We start from the raw sequence: 15,941 nt of genomic DNA on the forward strand, positions 1-15,941 counted from the left end.
CTCTTTCTCTCTTTGATTTTTAAATTTTATTTAATCTCTTTGATGCCAAAGAGGAATTTGTAAGGTTTAAAACTATTTTCATTAATACTAGTTGATGCTTCCAGGCACATCACATTCTGGGGGTGGGTTCTTTAAATGTTTTTTTCTTTTTAGTGTTTATTTTTCAGAGAGAGAGAGAGAGAGACAGAGCATGAACAGGGGAGGGACAGAGAGAGGGGGAGACACAGAATCCGAAGCAGCTCCAGGCTTTGAGCTGTCAACACAGAGCCCAGTGTGGGGCTGGAACCCACAGACTATGAGATCATGACCTGAGCCAAAAGTGGACACTCAACTGACTGGGCCACCTAGTCTCCCCATGTGGGTGAGTTCTTTCAATGATGAAGTGGACTTTTCTCTCTGGGTGCTGTAATTTGACTTGCTGAAGCTCACGTGAATTCATGACAGGCTTTGGATAAGCTAATTAAAATCCTAGGTCCGTCAGTAAGTTAATTAACCTCACTAAGCTTGTGTCCTTATCTATAAAAATGTGAGTAAAAAAAAAAAATGTGAGTGAAAATTCTGACCTTGTGGTGTTTTTATGACAATTAGAAATGATACTGAGGGTTGATGGTGGGGGTGGGGGAGAGGGGAAAATCGGTGATGGGCATTGAGGAGGGCACTTGTTGGGATGAGCCCTGGGTGTTGTATGTAAGCGATGAATCATGGGAATCTACCCCTGAAGCCAAGAGCACACTGTGTACACTGTATGTTAGCTAACTTGACAATAAATTATATTAAAAAATAAATCTAAAACTTTTGGTAAAAAAGAAAAAAAGAAATGATACTTTTAAACAGCTTAATTCAGTCCTGGTGTTATGGCAGGCACTCAGCCACTGTTAGCCATTTTTATATTCTTTTTACAGATGGGTGAAAGGAGCAAAGATTTGAAAGAGGAAATTATTTTCACTAAATCATAGTCCCCACAATCCTGGGAAGTATGCAGTAGCTCAGTAAATATTGTTGACTTATGGACTGCATTAACTGATGAGCCCCCGGAGCAGGAAACTGGCTTGGCCAGGCATGGAAGAATGGATTTTATGTAACTTGCAATACCAATGCTGTGATTCCTTGTCACTTTATGCAGAAATCATCAGACTTCAATGCCTCATTGACCTTAAACTGGGCTACCCCTTAGAACTCTTCCCACCTTTCAGCCTCTAAACCGATAACTTCTAGGAGGGCTCTGCACATCAACATCGTCACCAAAGGGACTGCCATATGCTGACCACCTGCTCTGTGTAGGGGATTCTAACACTACTTCCCATAGTCCTCATGGAAACCCAATGAGGTGGTTATGCTAACCCCCATTTACAGAACAGAAGACTGAGGGCAGAGAGTAAAATGACTCGCTGGAGGCCTTGTAACTGGAAAGTAGTGAGGCTGGGGTTTGAACACATGCCTAACTCCAAGGCCTCTATGTTTTCCACTCCTCCAAGACAAGGAAGGATGGAAAGGAGGTGCTGTCATTTGACTTCCAGAAAATTCAGTATGCCAATCAAAAGGGATGAGACCTCTTTCACTTGGTGCTTCCTGAGGGAGGATCAATGACTTTCAGAAAGACTCAGCAAGAGAGATCTGGGTTTACAGGAGATTGGTCTTCAGGGACCAATAAAGAGAGTTAGCTAGTAATATATTTTTACTGTTCATTTGTTAAATAAAGTTATTTCTGTAGTGATAAGTTTGTATTTTACATTATTTTTTTAAAGTTTTAATTTTAATTCCAGTTGGTTAACTGAGTGTAATATTAGTTTGAGATGCATAATATAGTGATTCAACACTTCCCTATATCACCTGGTGCTCATCACAAGTGCCCTCCTTATTCCCATCACCTATTTTAAAAAAACTTATATCTTGGGGCGCCTGGGTGGCTCAGTCGGTTGAGTGTCCAACTTCGACTCAGGTCATGATCTCACAGCTCGTGAGTTCGAGTCCTGTGTCAGGCTCTGTGCTGAAGGCTCAGAGCCTGGAGCCTGCTTCAGATTCTGTGTCTCCCTCTCTCTCTGCTCCTCCCTTGCTCACATGCTGTCTCTCTCTCAAAAATAAATAAAGATTAAAAAACCTATATCTTTATGAGAGAAGATGTTACTTGAACGATGCATTTGTACACTGTGTAATGTCCGATATAAGTTTTTATTTTAACCTGATAAGAAAATAGAAAATGACAATTCCTAGTCCAGGGACAGCAGATCCAGAATGACTGTACATTTTTCTTTTTTTTGGAGAACAAATTAATGGTTATCTTGAAAATTGGATCTGTGAATCCACATGTACGAAGGGCATGTAGCTATCAGCTCCCAGGTGGAGAGGGATGTCTTCTCGCTTTGACCTAGAGGTAGTGACTGCTGTCTTATGATTCATCTTCCGCTCACAATTATATTATGGGCAACTGTTATGCGTCCTCACCGCAGTTGAACATCAGAGAACAGATTGGCTAGAGGGAATAACTCTGCTTGGTGACCATCCCCCCTAATTTGTAGATAAGGCAATAAGGATCCAGAGGACTCAGCCATCCGGCAACTTTTATAAAGAAGGTTCTGGCAGTCCAGGGATTAGAAGAGCTCAGACTACTGGCAGCAGGCAGCCCGTTAAGACGCCACTGCTCTAAAAGATCCTGCAGTGAATAAGAGAAATATTGCCGAAGATGCTAACTCTGTCTCCTTCTAGCAGCTTCAGTCAACAGCTGAGAGAACAAACCCAACCAGCTAAAGAAAGCGATGCTTTGGCAGGCTCAGGAAATGTGGATTAGGGGAGCCCAACCCAAACCTGTGCTTTTGTGATCTGCCCATTGCGTCTCTCTATTCCTCTTCCCCATCATGGGCTAGGGTGACTGACATAAGCCACACTTAGGAGACTGCCACCTGCTGCCTCAGCACTGGAGCCAAGGGAGGGGAAGACAGACACACTGATGTCTGGTTTTGTTTGCTTTGGGCTCTCACTTGGAGCTTCAGGTGAGCCTGGCTCAACTCTCTTCCCAGCGAGGTATTTGTTCTTCTGCTTTTAAGGGAATTCCAAAGAATGAGACTAAAGAGCTCACCAAGAGGGGCTGGCATTCATCAGTTGATGGGTGGAGTAAATGTCTCAATGAAGAGCCCAACACAGACCCCCTTCATGGATTGTCTATGGATGGATAATATTGACTGCAATATCCAAACATTTGTTGGTGGACCATATTTAAATCTGAAAACAATCCTGCAGGTGGGGTAGAATCCTCGTTTTACAAATAAGAAAAGAGAGGCTCAAAGAAGTCAAGTACCTTGTCCAAGGTCACTCCATAGTGCGAGGTAAACAAGGGGTTTGAACCAGGTCTGAAGTTCATGATGACAGGCTCTCTGTTAGACCACAGCTACCTTACTCTTGTGAGGCATTTAATGATTTTCAAGGGACTTTCACTTATGTTATATCCTATGAGGCTCCCTACAAACCACTGAGGTAGGAAGGGATTTGACTGATGAGAACACAGACTTAGTGTGTTAAATCACAGCCCAAGGTCACCAGCCCAAATCCTTCCCAGCAGAGGTCATGCTCTCTACTATTCCAGCTTGGGTTTCTTACTCTCCATCCTCACTTGGCTTCCTTTTGCTGCCATCCTTTGGTGAGCTGCTCAGGGGTGCAAAGTTGTTTTGAGAACAACCAAGTCCAAACTTAAGTTATCTCCTTTCTCCATATCCCTAAATAGAGTACTAGCAATAGCTCAGTATACAGTGTCTTACTAGGTGTCAAACACCATGCTACACATTTTATATTTATTTAACTTAATGCTCACAAAAGCCCCATGAAGTACCCGCCATTATCATACCCATTTTATCGTTGAGAAAACCAAGGCACATAGAAGTTAAGCAATGGCCAAGGTCAAAGAGCTAGTAGTGAGTGGTGGAGCTGGGATTCTAACCAGGCAGACTGGCTCTTGCCAAACTGCAGAACAGAAAATTAAGAATTAGCTGCAGAGTACTTAAAATTGATGGATTCGAGGATCTTCAGGCTAATCCTCTGCCCCAGATTGCCTTGTCTGAAAACCCCTCCAGAAAGACAGAGTGCTGCTGATTTGATTGCAATTCTGGAGATAATACCAACCACCTACTTCTTGGGGAGTCCAGAGTCACTCCCTCCTGCTCCATCATACCTTGTAGAGTTTTCAATGTGGATAACAACTTGAAAACGTGTTCTTGCCATGGGTGGTGTGGTTGGGTGTGGAGATGGGTTGGCATGGGGATGGGGGATAGTTGAGCCGTTGGAAGTTAGAACAGTAGTGTACCAGTGTACCCAGTCTGCTACCAAGGATCCCCCACCCTTCCTCCCCCTAACTCCCTGGCCCAGATGGAATACCCATAGTCTAGACCAGGGCTTCCCAAACTCCCCTGATCATAAGGATTACCTGCAGGGCTTATTAAAAATATAGACACTCAAGCCTCTGCTCTGAAGATTTTCATTCCATAAGACTGAGGTGAGATCTGGGTCTAGATGGTTCTATTCTTAGACACAGGTCATTGGTCAGTTAACAACACACGTCAGTGGCGTGCTTTCCCGATGCAAGAAGCTGGCGATTCAGAATGAGTCGGACTCAATCCCTTCCGTTGATGAGCTCAGGGCCTACAGGGGTACTGACAAGTAAACATATAAGTTTACTTTAAGACATGGTGGGAAAAGTACAGGGTATGGTGGGAAAGCAGGGAGGGGTATCTAACCCAGACCAGGTGGTGGAGGAGTAGGAGATCCTAAGGCCACCAGGACCGACGCAGCACACACTCTCATCCTGAGATGAATGGGATCTTTCAAACTGCTCCACCCACCAGCTGGAGGGTCCCCACATTCTGTCCTCTCTTGCTTCTGGATCCGGAAATCACCTGCTGTGGGTCAAGGGTGGTGGTGGAGGGGCTTGGTCTGAGGCTCCTCCCTGCGTCTGTCTTTGTCCTCTTCCCAAGCCTTATGCTTGTTTGCTTCAAATATGACCCTCACTTTTCCCATGGGTCATTTTATCTTTGTTTTGTTTGCCATGAGCAGCACTGCTCATCTCAAATGACAGGCTGGCTTAAATGGATGCGTTTGACTGAAGTGGTGCCAGAGTGGACTCTGTGGGATCAGTGCACCTCTTCTCCCCACTCCCCCCTCTCCAAGCCCTCCTCTGGATATTTCTCTGAAGAGGTGGGCACAGACGACATGTCACTGGGGCTGTGACACTCTGGCATTACACGGAGGGACTCAGCCCATATGGAAGAGGTTGTCTGGTCCTTACCCCTGTGTCATGGAACTCAGTGGCTCCTAATTCCCTGGTGTCAAAATCCAATTCATCCTGCTGGATCAGGTGCTGTCTGAGTTCCCTAGGCCCCCTGAGGAGATCACAGGAAGGGAGGGAGCAGAGCTCCTGTCTTTTGTCAGCTGTGGCAAGTTTGGGTGATTAAGCTAAAAAAGCAAAGTCATTTTGGTCCAGAGGATTAGTTTTGAGGTGTGTTGCAAATCTAGAAGCAACTTATTGCCTGGGAGGCAAACCAAACCCAAGATGACTCTCAGCTAATTGCTTGCCTTTCCTTGTGCCAAGCCTAACTCCTCAGTATATAAAGGCCAGCCTCTTCTCTGTCCCCATCCTCTGCCTTCATCCCTCTAGGCTCTTGCTAAGGGATTGCTAGCTGACCTCCAAGCTCTCTTACCATGAACAGACAAGTCTGCAAGAAGTCCTTCAGTGGCGGCAGCCAGGGCTTCTCGGGTCGCTCTGCCGTGGTCTCAGGAAGCAGCAGGATGAGCTGTGTGGCCCGCTCGGGGGGAGCCAGCGGAGGGGCCTGCGGGTTCCGGGGTGGGGCGGGTGGCTTTGGCAGTCGCAGCCTCTACAGCCTGGGTGGCAACAAGAGCATCTCCATCAGCGTGGCCGGTGGCTCCCGGGCTGGTGGCTTTGGGGGAGGGCGTAGCAGCTGTGGCAGTGGCTTTGGGGGTGGCTATGGAGGTGGCTTTGGTGGTGGCTTTGGTGGTGGCAGAGGAATGGGAGGTGGCTTTGGAGGGGCTGGTGGCTTTGGAGGGGCTGGTGGCTTTGGTGGGTCCGGTGGCTTTGGTGGGCCCGGTGGCTTTGGTGGGCCCGGTGGCTTTGGTCCTGGTGGCTTCCCTGGGGGAATCCAGGAAGTGACTGTGAACCAGAGCCTCCTGCAGCCCCTCAATGTGGAGATCGACCCCCAGATTGGGCAAGTAAAGACCCAGGAGAAGGAGCAGATCAAGACCCTCAACAACAAGTTCGCCTCCTTCATCGACAAGGTGAGGGCAAAGCTCAAAGGTGGCGTGGATGGTTTTGGCTGCCAGGGGATTGGTATACCAAGATGCCAGTAGGATCTGCCAGGCTCATAGGTGAGGTATTGGCTTCTTCTTTTTTTTTCTAATTTTTTTAATGTTTTATTTATTTTTGAGAGAGAGAGAGAGAGAGAGAGAGAGAGAGAGAATGAGCAGGGGAGGGGCAGAGGGAGGGAGACACAGAATCTGAAGCAGGCTCCAGGCTCTGAGCTGTCAGCACAGAGCCCGATGTGGGGCTCAAACTCATGAACTGTGAGATCATGACCTGAGCTGAAGTCGGACTCTTAACCAACCGAGCCACCTGGGCACCCCTGAGGTATTGGCTTCTTGTCCTGGTTCTACCTTGGGCCCTTTAGGACAGCGAACATGACTCTTTTGCTCTTCAGACCCCGTTTTCCTAGCTGTGAAACAGGGGAAGGAAAGGGAATCCAGTTCCCAATTTCCTTCTAGGGATAGGACTAGGGAAAATGAAGTGAGGGTCCAAACATGCTCCTTCTCCCTTTTAAGACTGGGGTATTAGCCATGAGCTTATTATAGCTAACATTCAATTTCTCTTGCAAAGAAACTTCTGGATAATTGAACTGGAATTGAGCTGGAACTCAAACTTGCATTACTAAGAACTGTGGAACTATCTCTTAGTGGTGGGTCTCAGCAACTGACTCACCTTTAAATAAATTCTTTTTTCTTAAATGTTTGTTTATTTTTGAGAGCGAAAGAGAGTCAGAGCATGAGCAGGAGCATGGCAGAGAAAGAGGGAGACACAGAATCCAAAGCAGGCCCCAGGCTCTGAGCTGTCAGCACAGAGCCCGACGTGGGGCTTGAACTCATGAGCTGCAAGATCATGACCGGAGCTGAAGTCAGATGCCCAACCAGCTGAGCCACCCAGGCTCACCTTCTTGATTCAAGCTATCTATGCTGGGGCAGGGAAAGGTGTGCTGGGTCTGGGGGAATGAACCGGGAGTGTGAAGTTAAACCCAAGTCAGCTGTAAGCTGAGTAACTGGAAGGGGAAACAATTAGGGACAATATGGCCCAATTTAGGAAAAGTTAGACCTTGTTGACTATTTTCAATGCCTGTAGGGAGGTAAAACGTTCACTTGAAAAACAATTATAAATAACTTTATTTATGCTGGCCTCCTGTAGAGGTGTTCCAAAGGATCCTAGTAGAATAAGGTAGTGTTGAGTGTGACCCTTAGCTTTGTCACGTAGTAGCCATGTCACTTTGGGCAAGTTAAACTGTTTGAGACTCTGTTTCCTTGTCTACAGAGGAGATATAGTAACACCTCCTTTATAGGTGGTTGTGAGGATTAACTGAGATAGAATAAGTGAAGATACTAGGTATAAACATATTCTAGCTCTCACTCGTCTAAATTCTCACTCTTCCAAGTTAAAAACAAAACACAGCACAACAGAGGTTATCGCTGATTGGAGAACTGGGTTCATTTTCTACTCTTTGGGCTGCCTGGCCCCACTTGCCCAACTCAGGAGGCTGACTCCTTGTCTTTCTCACCTGATGCAGGTGCGGTTCCTGGAGCAGCAGAACAAGGTCCTGGAGACCAAGTGGAACCTGCTCCAGCAGCAGACCACAGGCACTGGCTCAGGCCCCAACAACCTGGAGCCTCTCTTTGAATCCTACATCAGTTTCCTACGCAGGCAGTTGGATTTGGTTCTGGGGGAGAGGGGGAACCTGGAAGGAGAGCTGAAGAACATGCAGGACCTCGTGGAGGACTTCAAAAAGAAGTGAGGGCCCCAACTGGGGAGTTCCGCCTTCCAGGGGATTAGCAGGGAGGTGTAGCCCCGGTTTGAGATTTTAACTGTCCCTGACTGCACCTTCAGTCAATACTCTTGGATGGACTTATTGAGTGAGGCATGACCAAGCGGAAGAGGTCAGAGGGTGGGAACTGAGACTTCTAGGTGGCTGATTCTGACACGTTTCTCAGGCTCTGGGCAGGCCCCTCCTACACTAACTTAGGTGGATGAGAGAATCTTCCCAGAATTAAAAATGTTTTGGGATGAAGAGCCCTCCACACTTACTGTACATGGGAATCACCTTGGAAGCTTGTCAGAAACACATATTCCTGTGCTCCAGACCTAGATATTGTGAATCAGTAGGTGTGGGGCAGGTACCAGGAGTCTAGTGCCCCATGGTTCCCAGGGGGGAGACCACCTGGCTGATGGTCTAGGGCCACACTTTGTAAAACACTCTTTCAATGTGTCCAGTCTAGTACTCTGTTTCTGTAGCTTCAATCGACCTTGTCCTGCATGTCTGGGGTTGTAGTTGATACCCTCTGAGGTCTGTGAGGTGAGGAGGGAGCTCCAGATATCTATGGGGTCAGGACCCACAGGGGTGGGTTCACCCGTTTCCGGGAAGCCCCATCTTGGGTCAACTGCACAAATCTGGCAGGCACCGCTCTGTGCCGGGCTCAGTGCTGAGCTCTGGGAATCCAGTGGCAACTCAGATTGACGTTGCCCAGAAACCTTTTCTCCTGGAATCATTCCATTTTCAGTCTTCATGAGATCCAGACCCTTTGGGGGAGATTTTAGTCATTAACGAGCAGGAATCTCATAACCCTGGTGCATTCAGGAGACATGAGTTCATTCTTAACCCAAATTCCTGTAAGAAGCAACTCTTAATGGAAAGAGAAACAGAGAGGGCAGAGGCAGAAGCACCCAGTCTGAGCAAATACCTCTCTGGGTCTCACGTACACACATTGAGCTTTGTGACCTTTGTCACAGCCAGACAAGAAGTCACGCCCCTGGCGCCTCCTCCCCACCTCCCCTCCTCCCCTCCTCCCTCTCCCATCTCCCCACACTTCAGCCTGTTACCTGGGCTTGGAGGAAGGAGGACGAGGCAGCGGCCTGAGCTTTGAAAGGTCTTCAAGCAGGATGGGTTATGTAATTCTAGGGGCTCAGTGCACAACGAAAATGCAGGGCCCTTGTTAAAAAATCGGGTTGGTGCCAGCAGAACATTAAACTGTTAGGACTTTCTGAACTCAGGGACCTGTGTAACTGCACAGGTCACACGCCCATGAAGCTGGTCCTGTCCCCTGGTGAGAAGATTCTGGATGAGTGCTTGGGATCCTCAATTTTTTTTTTTTTTTTATTTCTGGAATGTCACTGTCCAAATATGTGCTTCTTTCTGTCCCAGATATGAAGATGAGATCAACAAGCGCAATGCGGCTGAGAATGAGTTTGTGGGGTTCAAGAAGGTGAGCAAGCGGGGAGGAACAGATCAAGGCTCTATTTCTGGGCACCACCCCCATGGAGTCAGGGCAGAGCCAGCAGCTCTGGGGCACAGTGACCCTATGCTGGGTGTGGGGTTTATATTTTTCCTGACAGTTTTGGAAACGAAGGAAGCAGCTCTAAATAGGTTATTGGTGAGGAAAGATGCCTTACAATGTCACTGTGACTAATGAACTGATCAGTAATGCGAACAAATAATGAAGAATTTATGTGTAGCATTAATCAAGGTTTGCAGCCTACAGGGTACCCTGGATGGTATTAATAAGAACAATCAGCCAATACTTGCAGCTGACTTGATTGTAAAGATGAAGTAGTGAGAAGAATAGAATATCCTCCTTTCTATTCAGAAGGCTGGTTACCTGGTACCAAACCTCCAAAGTCACATGTTAGATAAATGTGATTTATCTACCCATACTCCATGCCTGGCTAATATGGTTTATATTTTGTTAAAGCATCAGGGTTTGGTTGGTCAAAGCAACTAAAGGGAAGAAAACCACTTTGATTTTCTATTAAGAGGGAAGGTGAGAAGTGGAAATTAGGGGAAGGACGGGGGGGGGGGGGGACAAGAGGAGGGACAAAGGCTTAGGAAAGAGCTGTGGGTGGTAAGGGGGCTGCGGGTCATTCTTTTGGGTGTCTGACTGCCTGTCTGCACACCTCACAGGATGTGGATGCTGCGTACATGAACAAGGTGGAGCTACAGGCCAAGGTGGACAGCCTGACAGATGAACTGAACTTCCTGAGGACCCTCTATGAGATGGTGATTCCTTGATTTCTTGCTTTGCTGAGCTCCAGAGCCTTCCTGTCTGCATCTTCTCTGACATGCTTCCCAAGCAAGACCATAGGGGATAGTTAAGGGGCAAAACACTCACAAAACCAGCAACAGAGCTCAGAACTCAGCTACACCCTACCTGGGAAATGCTAACTTAGCTTACCCAGCCTGCATAGACCTGGGCCACAAGGCCAGGGTCCCTCTCTGACTTCTTTGTTTTCCTTCTGTCCTCAGCCCTTTTTGTTCTACACCTTCCCTCTGGCACCTATGCCAGTATCACAGCTAGTTCCTTCAGAGCACTCCTCCCTACTCCAGTCCCCTGGAAACCCACATAGTTGAGCTCACTGACTGATACTCTCAGGCTGACAACCTTATTCTATTTGCACATTTACTTTTTTTCTTTAACTTTGTTGCCTGGCATCTTTTAGGCTGTAGCCAGGCCTGAAATGCAAGCTTATTTTTCTGACTGTTCCATTCCTGGCCCCATTTTTGGGATATCTCTGCTGGTAGAAGATTCTTGGACTTATTCATTCCCAGCATCTCCTGGGGCCAAGGGATGGTGAGAATGACCATCCATGTTCCCTATAGGAGCTGTCTCAGATGCAGAGTCATGTCAGTGACACGTCCGTGGTCCTGTCCATGGACAACAACCGCTGCCTGGACCTGGACAGCATCATCGCCGAGGTCAAGGCCCAGTATGAGGAAATTGCCCAGAGGAGCAAGGCAGAGGCTGAGGCTCTGTACCAGACCAAGGTGGGAGCCCTCTCCTTGCCTGCATACTCTAGGTTTAGGTCCTGCTGACCTTCATCAAGAATATTCTAACACTTTGTGAAACTATGTTGATTGGTTTCCCCTCTGTCAGCTTGGGGAGCTGCAGACCACGGCCGGCAGGCATGGAGATGACCTCAAGAACACTAAGAGTGAGATCATGGAGCTCAACAGGATGATCCAGAGGCTGCGGGCCGAGATCGAGAATGTTAAGAAGCAGGTGGGTCTGGTCCTATTGGAGAGATCCTGGAGGTCTTCTGGGCCATGGGGAGAAAGAGGAGCAACAATTGTGCCTCTGCCACACGCTTTCTCTGTCCTTCCATGGTGTCACATGTGGGATAGCAGTCTCTGGGAGACTCCATTCTCCCTGAGATTCCCTCAGAAATCTTTCAAGTTCCCTAAGGAGAGATGGTTGCTCCTGCTGGCTTTCCCAGCAAATCTTGCAATTGTAGGGAGGGCCTTAAACACTCCGTTCTCAGTAGGATCTACCTTCTGTGAACTATTTGTCATGAACTTCACATTACCTCAATGGCTGATTTGTGTCACTGGAATAAACTGATTAGGCAGGGGAGTATTTAACAGTCTTGCAAAAAACCAGTTACCAGTTACCACTACTGCCTTTACCAGTGAATCAGTGTTCCTTTTCTTTAAAAAAAAATTTTTTTTTACATTTATTTTTTTTTGAGAGACAGAGACAGAACACAAGTTGGGGGAGGGACAGAGAGAGAGAAAGAGACACAGAATCTGAAGCAGGCTCCAGGTTCCGAGCTGTCAGCACAGACCCTGACGTGGGGCTTGAACTCACAAACTGTGAGATCATGACCTGAGCTGAAGTCGGACACTTAACCGACTGAGCCACCCAGGTGCCCCAGTGTTCCTTTTCTTGATGAGACAGGAGTTAGTTTCAGTGGGCCATAGATAAATAGACCAATTGCAAAATGGACTTCTGTTTCCTGGGCATGTGCCATTGTGGTAAGGGATGGAGGGATGCTGAATGGAGAAAAGAACTTTCAGGAAAAATCAGCTGTTTCTTGATCACTATGCTAATTAGTCTCCTACCTCCTCCTGGCCCAGAACGCCAACCTGCAGGTGGCCATCGCTGAAGCTGAGCAGCGTGGGGAGCTGGCCCTCAAGGACGCCAATGCAAAGCTCCAAGAGCTGCAGGCTGCCTTACAGAAGGCCAAAGATGACCTGGCCCGGCTGCTGCGGGACTACCAGGAGTTGATGAACGTGAAGCTGGCCCTAGACATGGAGATCGCCACCTACCGCAAGCTGCTGGAGGGCGAGGAATGCAGGTGAGGGGCTGTGGGGCCAGCATTCTCCAGATAGGATTTTAGAGTGACCTTTGATAATGAAGAAAGAGAGCAAGATGATTGGAGAGGACAACTCAGACAAGGGGTAAGGAACCTCCTGAACAACAGAATTTAGGATTCAAGTGCCCCCCATTTTTTTTTTTTTTTTGTCAATCAAGATCGTCCAATTCTCCTATTTACCATGGATATATGTATTACACAGCTCTGTTGATCATTCTTATGAGCAATGAGTACAGAAAAGTGCTTTGGGGTTATGACAAAAGTTATAGTGATGTCCACTGGAACTTTTTTTTAAATGTTTATTTATTTTTGAGGTGGGGAGGGGCAGAGAGAGAGGGGGACAGAGGATCCGAAGCAGGCTTTATACTGACAGCAGAGACCCCAATGCGACGCCCAAACTCACTAACTGTGGGATCATGACCTAAGCCAAAGTTGCACGCTTAATCACCTGAGCCATCCAGGTACCCCTGGAACTTCCCGAGATGACAGAAATGTTTTATGTGCTCTCCAGTACCGTAGCCATTAGTCACTTGAGTACTAATGGTTAGTGCAACTGAGGAACTGAGTTTTATACTTAATTTAATTTTAATAAATGTGACTAGCTTCATGTCACTAGTAGTTACCATATTGGACAGCACAGTAGAGAGAGTCTTGTAACTTTCCACCCCTGAGGCTGAGTCCACAGGGCAGGCGGCCGATGCACACATACTCTGGAAAAATAGCACAGCATCAAGCAGCAGTTAAGGGCTTAGGGAGTGGATATCAAATGCCAAAGGATTGTCAAGAATTGAGAGATCTTTCTGCTGACTAGTTGCTCCATGCATCCTGTGTTGAACCTCTGTCCTCAGGCAGCTCCCAATCTGATGGAGGAAGCAGAACTCAGGGGTGAGAAGGAAGCTTATGGATTTTTTTTTTTTTTTTTTTAATAAATCAATGAAAGGTGTGAGAGTGAAGATGGTGCTATGTGTACTGGGGATTGTGGGATAAGGACAGAGTGGTCGACCACAGGGGGGCCCACACTGGCAAGGGGTGCAGACGCACTCCATGTCTGCTCAGATGTGTGGACGTGCCTGCTCCATGAACATGAATGAGGCACAGAAAGATGGGCTGTGTGGGCAGGACATTTTCAAGCTCCTCATGTGTTGAGTGTCAGCCCCTCTCACATTTTACCTTACCTTGAACCACCACCCCTACCCCCACCCCGGGAAGGCTCACTGGAGAAGGCTTCCTGGGAGAGGAAAATCAGAAGAAAACCAGGGCTGGGTGAGGGAGGTAGAAAGACGGTCTCAGCAGGGGAAGAGTGGTGAGGCGGGACTAACCAATTGGGGGCTGGGTAGTTGAGCACTTTGCCTGGAACAGATGCTCTGGAAACTAAGGGAAAGAGGGCAGACAGATGGAGAAATGGAGGATGGCTGGTGAAGCTTCTGAGCACCTCAACCCCATCCCCTGGCCCCACAAGCTCCTTTTCCTGGGGAGATGTGGTCATAGAGACACTTGGAATAGCCTTCTTCCCCCGAGAGCTTGACCTCTAGTAGGGCAAATAGGGGAACGTGGCTCCCAAGGTAATGAACCCTCAGCTCTGTGGCTAATGACTCATTGCAGAAATAGTCCACATCTCTTTCTCTTCCTTTGTAGGATGTCTGGAGAGTGTCAGAGTGCTGTGTGCATTTGTAAGTAGCCCTTCAAAAATTCTCTCCCTGGGTTGCAAAAAGGGTGGCCACAGAGACACCCTCACTGACTGATCTACAGCAGGAGAGGCTGGCCCATGCAAGGAAACCAGGCCACCAAACAGTGCTAGGGCCATGGCCACACACTCCCCGCCTCACATACGCTGGGAAACTCTAAGGCCAAAGCTAAAATGCCCATGGTCTTGGGGAATTCCCTAGGTTGGAGAACCAGAAATTTCCATGGATGCTGCTGGCTCTTGTTCTTGGGGAAGGACGCCAGAGAGCCAGGCTCACTCTTGTCATTTATTTACAAGTTGAGGCCTCAGAGAAGTTAAGCACCTTCCTCCAATTCACAAGCCAAGCAGGGTAGAGTTGTGATGCAGACCCAGGCTTTTGCGTGAATTGAGTGCCTGTTCTCTGCAGCGGTGATCAGCAATGTCACCAGCACCAGCAGCGGCTCTGCTGGAAGCCACGGAGGGGTCAGTGCCAGCAGCAGCGGTGGCTACAGAGGCGGCAGCAGCAGCAGAGGCAGCAGTGGTGGCTATGGAGGGCTCAGTGGTGGCAGCAGCGGCGGCTACCAGAGTGGCAGCAGCGGGGGCAGGCTCAGCAGCGGAGGCAGCAGCTCTGTGAGCCGGAGTGGAATTGGCTCCGCCTCTGGTGGCATCCAGACCTCGGGAGGCAGCAGCTATAAGTCTGGCAGTGGAGGCAGCACCAGCATCCGCTTCTCCCAGACCACCAGCTCGAGCCAGCACTGCTCCAAGTGATCCTCTGGGGTCACGTGTCCACGCCCACCTGCATCCCTCTCAGCCTGCCACAGCACCTCCTACTTTGCTTGGCATCAACAAATGCCAACCTCAGCCTCGCTTTTCCTCAAGTTCCCCGGAGAAGGGGCTGAACTTCTTCCTGGCTCCTCCATCCCCAAGACCTCTCCTAGGCTAGGAAGGTCCAGCTGCTAGTCCCAGAGGATGATGCCCCCAGATGAGCCTGTGATGGCTCCTGATGATGGTAGCAATACCTGAGCCCATACCACTGTGGGCTTTTCCGGCCTGGCCTGTTCCTACCCTGGCCCATCTCCCTTTCTCACTGGGAGTCGATCGATGGTCTGAAGTAGGCACGTTTCAGCCCCGCTGAGGAGGCGGGGGTGCTAGAGGGTGAATGGTCAAGTTCTCTAGACTGTTGGTTCTCAGGGTGCCTTCTTCACATTGGCATCATGTCCTGACCTTGCCTTTGTCCCCTTAATTCCCCCAGCTGTGGATCCTCTGGTGATGATTATGTTGCACTTTCTTTTCTCAATAAATTGCACTGTATTTCACATTCTGGTGTTTGGCTTTCATTCAGGGAGTCATAGAATAAACTGAGGTCCAAGAGAGGAGAGAAATTAGGTGTGGTTGGTGGTCTTCCAGAAGTTATGGCAGGTATAAGGGATGCTCAATAGTCTTAGCTTCTCCTTTATCCATTTGGCTGGGTTCTTGTGATTGGTCTGCCCAAGAGTATTTATGTTGCTTAAGCGAAGACCCCTCCACTCCCATGGAGGTCTTCCCATCCATCCTCCTGCCTCTGAGCAGACCTCTGGGATCCAGTCTTGGAAAAAGAGGGTTTTGCAGTTCATCAAGGGAAGAGATTCTCCTGGGACTGTGGCTCTTTTGCTCCAAATCCATGCTGGCCAGACACAGCAAATTCTCTTTCTGCAAACACAGCTCCTAGAGTCTGAAGAGGTCAATGCATGACAGCCTCTTTTCCCAGACCAGGTTCTGAGCCAATTAAAAAATAAGACAAAGGAATGAGCAAATGGAGAGCCAATATTGCCTTTATTATCAGCAAAGCAGATACTGGAGAATACTGTTTATACCTCTGGTGGGATGGGGTTCCTTTATAGG

General features: G+C 48.3%; 1 protein-coding gene across 2 annotated transcripts; it reads left to right on the forward strand.

The window, feature by feature from the left end:
• The first annotated feature begins 5,682 nt into the window (after positions 1-5,682).
• Positions 5,683-15,376, forward strand: KRT76 (keratin 76). 2 transcript variants are annotated; one of them, XM_086713304.1, is made up of 9 exons: positions 5,683-6,273; positions 7,824-8,044; positions 9,453-9,513; positions 10,209-10,304; positions 10,905-11,069; positions 11,179-11,304; positions 12,159-12,379; positions 14,033-14,067; positions 14,488-15,376. In XM_086713304.1, exons 1-9 carry the CDS (start codon positions 5,683-5,685, stop codon positions 14,826-14,828), a joined length of 1,857 nt encoding a protein of 618 aa, XP_086569430.1. In that variant the 3' UTR covers positions 14,829-15,376. The 2 variants fall into 2 exon arrangements, with proteins under 2 accessions (XP_086569430.1, XP_086569431.1); XM_086713305.1 differs by having other exon boundaries at positions 10,923-11,069.
• Positions 15,377-15,941: the final 565 nt, after the last annotated feature.

The sequence above is a fragment of the Puma concolor genome, chromosome B4 (genome assembly GCF_028749965.1).
Source record: "Puma concolor isolate L17-30 chromosome B4, mPumCon1.1.hap2, whole genome shotgun sequence".
NCBI lineage: Eukaryota > Metazoa > Chordata > Mammalia > Carnivora > Felidae > Puma > Puma concolor.

Coding starts and splice junctions, on each gene's coding strand:
- KRT76 (XM_086713304.1), top strand. CDS start 5,683: ATGAACAGACAAGTCTGCAAGAAGTCCTTCAGTGGCGGCAGCCAGGGC. Junction 12,380..14,032: donor CTGGAGGGCGAGGAATGCAG/GTGAGGGGCTGT, acceptor CTTCCTTTGTAG/GATGTCTGGAGAGTGTCAGA. Junction 14,068..14,487: donor TCAGAGTGCTGTGTGCATTT/GTAAGTAGCCCT, acceptor TGTTCTCTGCAG/CGGTGATCAGCAATGTCACC.